We start from the raw sequence: 8,624 nt of genomic DNA, 5'->3' as shown, positions 1-8,624 counted from the left end.
CTGGGCCTGAAATGTGGGCATCCAGGTTTAGTGGGGCCCTCCTCATCCCCACTGGGGCCTGAAATCTCTCACCAGCCTATTCTAGTTCCTTCTGGCAGAAGCCAGGACCTATTTATAGACTTTGTCACTAACCCAAGTAACCAGTATTGGGTCTCCAAGGGTGACTAGGGGGTAAGGTGTCACCTTATGAGCCTCGGTATACCCATCTCTCAAATGGGGTCAAATGCCAGGTAAGGATGGATCAGGCAGGGGTAGGGGATGGATCTGGGGAGGCTGCTGAGGCCCCATGAGTGCCAAGGGGCTGGTCAGGGGCCCCTGGTGGGACTCAAGCCAGGTTGGAGCCACCAGACTGGTTTATTGTACATCAGGGCTACTGCTGAGGAGTGGGTTGGGGGCTTGGTGCCCACCTCTAGCGGGGCAGAGCACAGAGCTGGTAGGTGGATGGGGTCACCAGGAAGGTAAAGACACCGTGGCCACTGGGGGGGGCTGCCCAGCGGGCACTGAGAAGCTGAAGTGCTGCAGGAGGCTGGTGAAGAAGAGGAAGAGCTCCATGCGGGCGAGGGGCTCCCCAAGGCACGAGCGGTGGCCTGTGGGTGGGCATGGGGGCTCTCTGAGCCTGTGGGCCTGGGCTCCACCCCTCCAAGACTCCCTCAGGACAGGTAAGCAAACCGGGCATCCCACAGGTACCTGCTGAGAAGGGTATGAAGGCCTCCTGCTTGACGAAGCGGCCCTGGGCATCCAGGAAGTGCTCCAGGTGGAAGTGGAAGGGCTTCTTCCAGATGGTCTCGTCCTTCAGCACTGATGACATGTTGGTGATGAGCGTCATCCCCTGGCAGGAAATGTCTGGCATGGGTGGGGTCTGGACCTCTGCGACCAAACACACATGGGCACACACCCTCTGCCTGGCACACACCTGGACTCTTCAAGTAACCCTCAGCCCAGGAAGCTTCTCGGCACCCTCCCTGTCCCCATGGCAGGGTAAGTGACTTGCCTCCCATGGGTGCCCTTACTGCCACCTGTCCCTTGGTGAACGAGCTCCTCCAACACCCTGTGACACGCTTTAGTTTGTCTTCCGTACCCGACTACGGGCTCTGAATGGACAGGGCCAGCCCTGCCTCTGCTCTCATCCTCACACCCACCCAGCCTGGGACATTCAGTGCCTGTGGAAATGAGGATTGGGTGGCTTGGATTCCAGTCCTGACCCCACCTGGCCATGCCCACGTTGGGGCTACCAGGGGGAAGGTGGTGCTGAGCTGGGGTGAGGAGAGCCTCAGGCCTACCTTTGGGATGAGGAAGCCCTGAACTTCGATGTCATGGGCTCTCATGTGGGGCAGGCCCAGTGGGATGATGTCCCCAAAGTGCTGCACCTCATGGACCACGGCCATGGTGAGGGCATGAGGGCCTGGTCCCCCATCTCTGGTCACCTCACCTGCCCTATCACCTCATCGGTTTCCTGTTGGACACGTCCTGGAAAAACAAGCAGCCTCATAGTGGCCAGACCCAAGGGCTGGGCTCTGACCTCCTCCTGACTCCTGTGTAGGGCTGTGCCCACTCGGAGGGGGAGGCCACTGTGACCTCTGCACAGAGCTGCTGCTGGTGGCCAAACCCAGCAAGCTCAGGGGCCTCAGGCTGCCCCTTTTCCCCCTCCCCATCCCACCTGGCCCCCGGGCTAGGCTTGCGCTGCCCATCTGAGTGCAGAGTCATGAGGCCAGCGTGGTCGAGGTGGTGACCATCCCAGCAGACAAGAGGTCAGACACCACCAGCCGCAGGTTCTCATCGCTGAAGCTGCTCTTGGGGTTCCCCTTGGCCTGGGCCACGCAGAGAAGGTAAGTGCAGGGACAGAGGGAGGAAGCCTCCACATGGCCTCCCACTCTGCTCCTGTCAGCCCAGGTGTCTGATCACGGGGTGATCCACAGGCCTACGCTTGCCTCACGGGGCCCTCAACCCACCTCACCTTCTCCGCCTCGTCCAAGAAGGCGTCAGTCAGGTCTCGGCATGGCTGGGCCCGGTCCCGGGTCATCCTGTGCTCGGTGACCAGCTCATCAATCAGGGCCACGAAGGCCCTCTGCCCCGGGAAGACCTTGGCAGCCAGCCCTGGGATATGCAGGAGCACAGGGATTGCTTCCAGCACCTGTGGGGGTCACAGCTTTGGGGCCCTGCGACCTTGTGGTGCTCAGGCTTTCACCTGGACCAGTCAGGTCCTAGCCTTCTCCAGGATGTCCCCACCATTGACCTTGTTCCTCCCTAAGTGCAGGCCTCGCCCCTCTCTCCTGGCCCTGGGCCCAGAAAGATAAACCTAAAGTCTACCTCTCATGGGTGCCGGTGCCTTCCAATGAAGGAACCCTGCCTCCCCTAAGCCCGCTGACCCTCGTCCCGCCTCTCCCATCTGTGTTGTCTGTCATTTCCCCACTTCCAGGCCTTTTCCCTTGCAGTTTCCTCTCCCGGAATGCCCTTTCCTCCTCTGACCCTCTACGCAAATCCTCCTCCGGGGGAGGCCGTTTGCAGGACGGAGGCCTCCTCTATGAAGCTCCCTTCCCTCACCTGGCGCACGAAGCCAACCTCCTCCTTCAGTCCATCCTCCAATATGTCCAATAGCTTGAGGATGCGAAGGTCGTTGTACTCGAAGCGGCTCCCGAAGGTCAAGGAGGCGATCACGTTGCTCACCGCTTTGTTCAGGAGGGCGTTGGGGCTAAAGGGGCGTCCTGGGAGGGAACAGTGCAAGTCAGGGCGTCGCCTCCATCTCCTCTTCCCCAGCCTCTCCAAACCTGTTCCTTGTCCCTCAGCACCCACCGGCCTGATCGGCGAAGGCGGCACAGAGGCACTAGGTCTCCTCGGTCACCCACTGCTCCAGCGACTTCTTGCCCAGGCCGAAGTTGCGCAGGGTGGACAAGGAGAAGCGCCGCTGCTCGCGCCAGGCTTTCCCATAGCGCTCCAGGATCACTCCTGGGGGCGGAGCGGGCACGTGGGCGTGGCTCGGGTGTGTGCCGGCCCCGCCTTCTGCTCGCCCACAGCGCTGGCGGGCTCGCCAGTCCTCCTCGGCCCGCCCCTCCCGGTGCTCTGCTCACACAGCCCCGCCCCCTTTGGGGGCAGGCCTCGCCCCCCCGCTCCGCCCACACCAACTCACCCTCCCCTCCCAAACAAATCCCGCCCACTTTGACACCCCCTTCCAGCTGGGGACCGGTGCCACTCTGCCCGCCCGCATTGCTCGCCTTCTCTGCCCTGCTAGGGTCAGGTCTTGGCTCCAATTTTTACTTTGCCCACCGGGACCCCCTTTCCTCTTCGGGGAAGGTCCTGGCCCGGCCCTGCCCCGCCCTGCCCCGCCCACTCTGACTTTGTCCTCATTCCTGCCCACCCTGACCTCCCCTTCGTGCCCACTCTGGCCCTGGGCCGCCCTCTCTCCGTAAGGCCCCGCCTCCTGCCTCGCCCGCAGTCTTCCTCCCCCGTCCCTTGGCGCAGACTCCTTTCTCCTGCTGCCCTTTCAAATTCGCTGGCTCTTCCCTGCACCGAATGTCCGCGACCCTGCCTCCGCCTGGCCCTGCAGGTATCGGGTCACTGCTGGCCCAGTCCCCGCCGGGACGCGGTCTGTCCCCTCCTCCGCTTGCCTTCCGAGCGCGGCCCGTAACCCAGGTGCTCGTAGACTGTCGCAGGTGGGCGGTCGGAGGTGTCCTGGCTGCGGTGCACCAGCGCCTCTCGCACAGCCGCCAGCCCATTTAGCACGACGACGGGAGTCCAGACCTGCTGCAGGCTGAACACATCCCCGAAGCGGTGCCGCAGCTGCAGGCCGAAGGTCGAGGGCGTTTGTCAAGCCCAGTCCCTGCCAGGCTGTGGGCCCAGCCTCATGGCGTGAGCCCTCCGGGAACCCTGGGCCCCCACCAGGAGCGAGGGGGTGCAAAGATTTTATCCAGTCTTGTGAGCCTGGGGGTTAATTACATCCACCACAGTCGAGGACCTCAAGTTGGATCAGACCACCCAGCTATGACTGTGCAGAGGTCACCAAAGTTGTCAGTAGACCAAGTTAGCATCCCGTTTTACAGGTGAAGAAACAAATTCATAGAGGTTAGCAGTGAGGTCCAAGGTCTCACGGTGGCAAAAGATTTGAACCAGATCACTGTACCTCTCTCAACCTCAACTACCTGATTTAAACAGGGCTCAAGACCAGACTCCTCTCCCCCATTCTCGAGACCTTTCCTCCTGATGTAATCATAAGGGACTCAGGCTCACGTAATGTAAGAGCTGGCCAGCTGAATCCCCAGCCTGTTGCCAAGTCGTACTCCCCCACCCCCTGGCCTTTGCCCTCTTGGACCTCTGTTGGGAAAATCCAAACTGTTCTTGGGCCCTGAACAAATGCCCTCCCTCAGGAAACCTCTCAAATCTGCCGCCTCCTCTTGGCCCAGTTCCTTTTCCAGCCTGTGACTTCCACCACCCACTGTCTGCTGCTAGGTGGGGTCCCTAGGACCTCCGCTGCCCACTTCCCACCCCCACCTTCCTCACCTGGCTAAAGCTGAGAAGTGGGTCCTGGAAGTTCACCTGCAGCAGGTTACCCAGCCCAGGCAGTGGCATGGGAGCTGGTGGGTAGCGTGCGGCCCAACGTGAGTGCCGGTGCATCTGGTCCACCAAGAGCAGGAAGATGGCCACGGCCAGGGTCGCCAGTGTATCCCCAGTCAGCAGCATGACTGCCTCAGTGTGCAGTGGGCTGCTCACCACATCAGACACCTAGGACTAGGCCAGGCAGGGCACCCTCACTGCACCTCCAGGGCTCAACCAGTCTGGGTCTTCTTTATAAAAGGAGCTGAGACTGGCCTTTGCCCTCTGCCCTGAGCCAACCTGCCAGGGAGAGTGTGCTGCCAGAGGGTGCAGGGAGGGGTCAGGGAAAGTCAGGTGCACAGATGGCCACTGTCCCTCCTGCCCTCTCCACGTGCTTACGGAGGGTAGGGGGAGGACACAAGAAGTCCTCCCCTCCCCCTAGCCTGACTCCCCAGCTCTGTAAAGATTCCAAGGAAGAATCAGGGGTCTTCAGACTTGATCCTGCCACCCACCTGTCACTTCAGGCTCACACTCTAATGTGCTCACAGCCTCATCCCCAGAACATGTCCTTGTCCTCCCATGTATCACCTGCGTCCTCCTGAGCGGCCTTCACCTCCCAAGTTTGTTTCTGGCCCTTGCCCAGTGCTGGAGGGAGGTCCTAATGATCAGAGGGACCACTGTAGGGGGATAAAGTTCTTGGTGTCCCCTCACTTCACACTAGTATGCTCAACACACACACAGAATCACACACTCATAAACCACACACACATTCACATACTGCCTACTCACATGCTCACATGCACATTTACACACCCACAAAGCCAGACACATTAACACATATGTACCACTTACACGCTTGCACAGAGACCCAGCACCAAGTCCTCGTAGTTCTCAGTGGTTGCCTGGACCCAACCCACCTCCTCCTACCTCGAGGCTGCTCGCATTGATGCTGGGGACCTTCACCTGGCTGGCTGCTGGCTCAGCTTCCTTGGTTTCTGCCCGTTTCCACCTGGTTGTGGCCATGACAAGTTTGAATCTGGGGGTGGGGAGGCAGCAGGATTGTCTTCAGAGCTCCCTAGTCACATGACCAGCTGGTCTGATGGCCCAGAGACCCTTTCCTAAGTTTGTTACAAATTGGTCCTTGGACCTTCTAGCTCTTGTGGCCACCCAGGTGATGAATCTCCTACATGCCTGTACCCATTTCCTAACTTGGAGACATGTGAGGTGGGCACTTTACCTTGTTGACTGGACTGCCAGTAAGCTCAGGGTACTAGGGTGGCTTAGCATAGGCTGTGACTGTCCTCAGAGGAGTGGGCCTGCTTCCTCCTCCTTGATTTGTCCTTGAACATCAGCTGTTCAAACTCTAGAAGACAAGGGCATGGATACCAGATGGGGATGTAATTTCTTTACACCCTCACAGGCCTGCTGAGGACCACAAAGAATAGTCAGGCCTCTCCCTTTGCCGGCCTCCTCCCTCTCCATGGGTCCAGTCCACCCTGGCTCCAGCCCCACACCTTCCAGTCCTGACTCTCTGGTCCCCTTCAGTGGCTCCAGTCCTCAACGAAATGTGCAAACCTTGGTACCACCCTGCACCAGTGTGTGCCACCTCCAGGCTGGAATTGTGGCATTTCCTGGGTAGGGGTCAAGCCCCCTCACTCATCCCAGGAGTATGTGAGGCAACCTCTCTTTCTGAAAACAGCTGGAGTATTCCAGGGTCCTGGAGGTGCTCACCCCTAGCTTAAGGAGAGCCTGGAGGAGGCACTCCCCACTCCCATACCCCAACACCCCCATTCCCTCCCTCCCATCTCACTCCCCAGTGGGGAGAGGACCAGGTTCTTCTCTGGGTGCAGGACAACACAGAGTGCTTGTGGCCTTCAGGTATTGGCTTTTAACATTTGCAATCCCTGGTCTGTGAAAGCTGCTCTTCCCCTTCCAGATTCCCACATCTCCACTCTCCTGCCAGGCCCAGGGCCAGAGGGTGTAGCTGGCTGGGGCCCGACTGGGCCTTCCTCAGTTTATCTGGCCTTTCCTGCATCTTGCCTTGGCCAAGGCTCGGGTTCTGTCCCACCCTGTCTGGATGCACCCTGTGCTGGGTGCTGCGTGCTGGGCTGGGCACTGGCAGCATGGCGGGAAGCCGACGGTGGGCCCCTGCTTCAAGGTGCTCACGACCAAGAGGAGTGGGAGCCAGAGAGCTGACCACCAGGCCAGCAGTGCAGGGATTGTGTTGAGGGTTGTGGGGACATTGACCCAGGCTGGAGCACACTTTCCAGGAAAACTTCCCAGAGGACTTCAGCTGGCTTGGCTCTGCAAGCCAAGGTGACCTGGCAGCGGGACTAAAGCACCAATGCAAAACAGCAGGACCGGGGCAACTTGAGGCTGGGGCTTTGCACGTCCGGCAGAGGACTGGATGTGGGAAACCAGGGTTGCTGGGCCTCAAAGAGGCAGGGAGACCAGTTTTGAAGCCACTCAAAAGACTGAGAGGGTAAGACCCATGGGCACCCTGGGGTCTTCTCAGATCCAGCCTGTGGTCTTTCATCGGGGCTCAGACAGCCAGAGAATCAGGTGGTGTTCGTCGGGCTGGCAGGATGGTCCATCACAGGTTTGTCACAGCGGCCCTCGATAAATTGCATCTACCTTTTGTTTTGGATGTGTCATGCCCTCCCCAGTCACTCTAATGGACATACGAAGGGCAGTGACAGACACGCCTGTAATTCAGGCAGTGCCTTCTGTTACTGGGGGCCTATTGTCCAGGACAGGCCTTGAGGAAAACCTGTGATCGTGAGGCCAATGGCCTTTTTCAGTCATTGTGCACACTCACATGCCGGGCACTGCTGTTCACTCCCCATCCTCCCCACACCCTGTAAGGTAGGTGGCTTTATGGTCCCCAAGGCACTGGAGTCTCAGGGATCACGGGGTCAAAGTCACAGAGCACCATTAGGGTCTATCTCAAAACTCACGCTCTGAGCCACTGCTCTACAGTGGACAAACTTCTATGAGGGCCAGCATTTAAGTTACTGAAATTTATTATTTTAGAAACATACTCAGCCTGCCCTTGCTGGTTTCTGCTCTGGTGAAGCTGCTGGTGCTAGAGGGATGAGCCCCCCATTCCCTCCCCTCTCCCAATCTGTGTCACAGGTGTTCGCCCGCGCAGGGAAGGCCCAACTGGACACTGCGACCTGAGACTGAGTCAGCAAGATGACGGACCAGAAAGCGCCAGCCCCTGGGGACCCCAAGCACGGAGACCCAGCCCTGGGACCCCAACGCGATGCGGAGCAAACACCTTGGAGAGAGCTCTAGAAAGCAAGTAGAGAGCTGCAGCGCCGCGCTGGAAAGTTGGTGGCATTTTGCTCGCTCCCCTCCCCCTCCCCCCGCGGCAGAAACCCTTCAATTCCCGCTCCTCCCGGGGGACAGAAGTGGGAGCTGGTATCTGACTCGCGGAACGGCCCGCTGGGATCCAGGTGGAGGGCTGGCCCGGCAGCCGGGGTTGGGGGTGGGGGGGGGGCGTGGCCGTGGAGCGCCACGGGCGGGCAGCGGGAGAGCGAGGAAGCTAGCGGGCGGGCGGAGGGCGGGCGGAGGGCGGGCATGGACGGCCCCTCCCGTAGTTTTCCGGGAACAGGGCTTTGGCTGGACAAGATGAAAAAGTTCCGGAGCTCGGCTGCGCAACAATACGAATATGCCTCACGCTACTGAACAGTACACTTACCGGTTAAGATGGTAGTTTTGCTGTGTTTTTAAACCACGGCGTAAAAATTGCTTTAAAAAAATACATCACCACTGCACACCTATTAGAGTGGTCAACATCCAGGACACTGAGAACACCGAATGCGGACCAGGATGTGGAGCAGCAGGAAGTCTCATTCACTTCAAGGGAGAATGTAAAATGGTGCGGCCACTGTGGAAGACAGTTGGGCTGTTCCTTACAAAAAAACCTGTACACTGACGTTTATAGCAGTTTTATTCATAATTGCCAAAACTTGGAGAAACCAAGATGTCTTTCAGTAGGTAAATGGATAAACTGTGGTATGTCCAGGCAATAGAATATTCTTCAGCACTAAAAAAGAAATGAGCTATCAAGCCATGAAAAGAGGAACCTTTCATGG

The 8,624-nt window shown here is 58.9% G+C and overlaps 1 protein-coding gene across 1 annotated transcript; it reads right to left on the bottom strand.

Annotated features, from left to right (window-relative positions):
• Positions 1-409: 409 nt before the first annotated feature.
• LOC132499557 (cytochrome P450 2D14) lies at positions 410-8,108 on the bottom strand. Its single transcript, XM_060114209.1, is given in 14 exon segments — positions 410-483; positions 486-587; positions 688-829; positions 1,281-1,390; positions 1,393-1,467; positions 1,680-1,709; positions 1,712-1,808; positions 1,955-2,131; positions 2,542-2,702; positions 2,791-2,943; positions 3,603-3,774; positions 4,492-4,713; positions 5,452-5,560; positions 7,957-8,108. Coding segments are annotated over 14 exon segments (1,776 nt in total).
• Positions 8,109-8,624: the final 516 nt, after the last annotated feature.

This window comes from Mesoplodon densirostris, chromosome 11 (assembly GCF_025265405.1).
Source record: "Mesoplodon densirostris isolate mMesDen1 chromosome 11, mMesDen1 primary haplotype, whole genome shotgun sequence".
Lineage (NCBI taxonomy): Eukaryota > Metazoa > Chordata > Mammalia > Artiodactyla > Ziphiidae > Mesoplodon > Mesoplodon densirostris.
The sequence above is the reverse complement of the archived record's forward strand: the minus strand, read 5'-3'. Positions and strand labels throughout refer to the sequence as shown.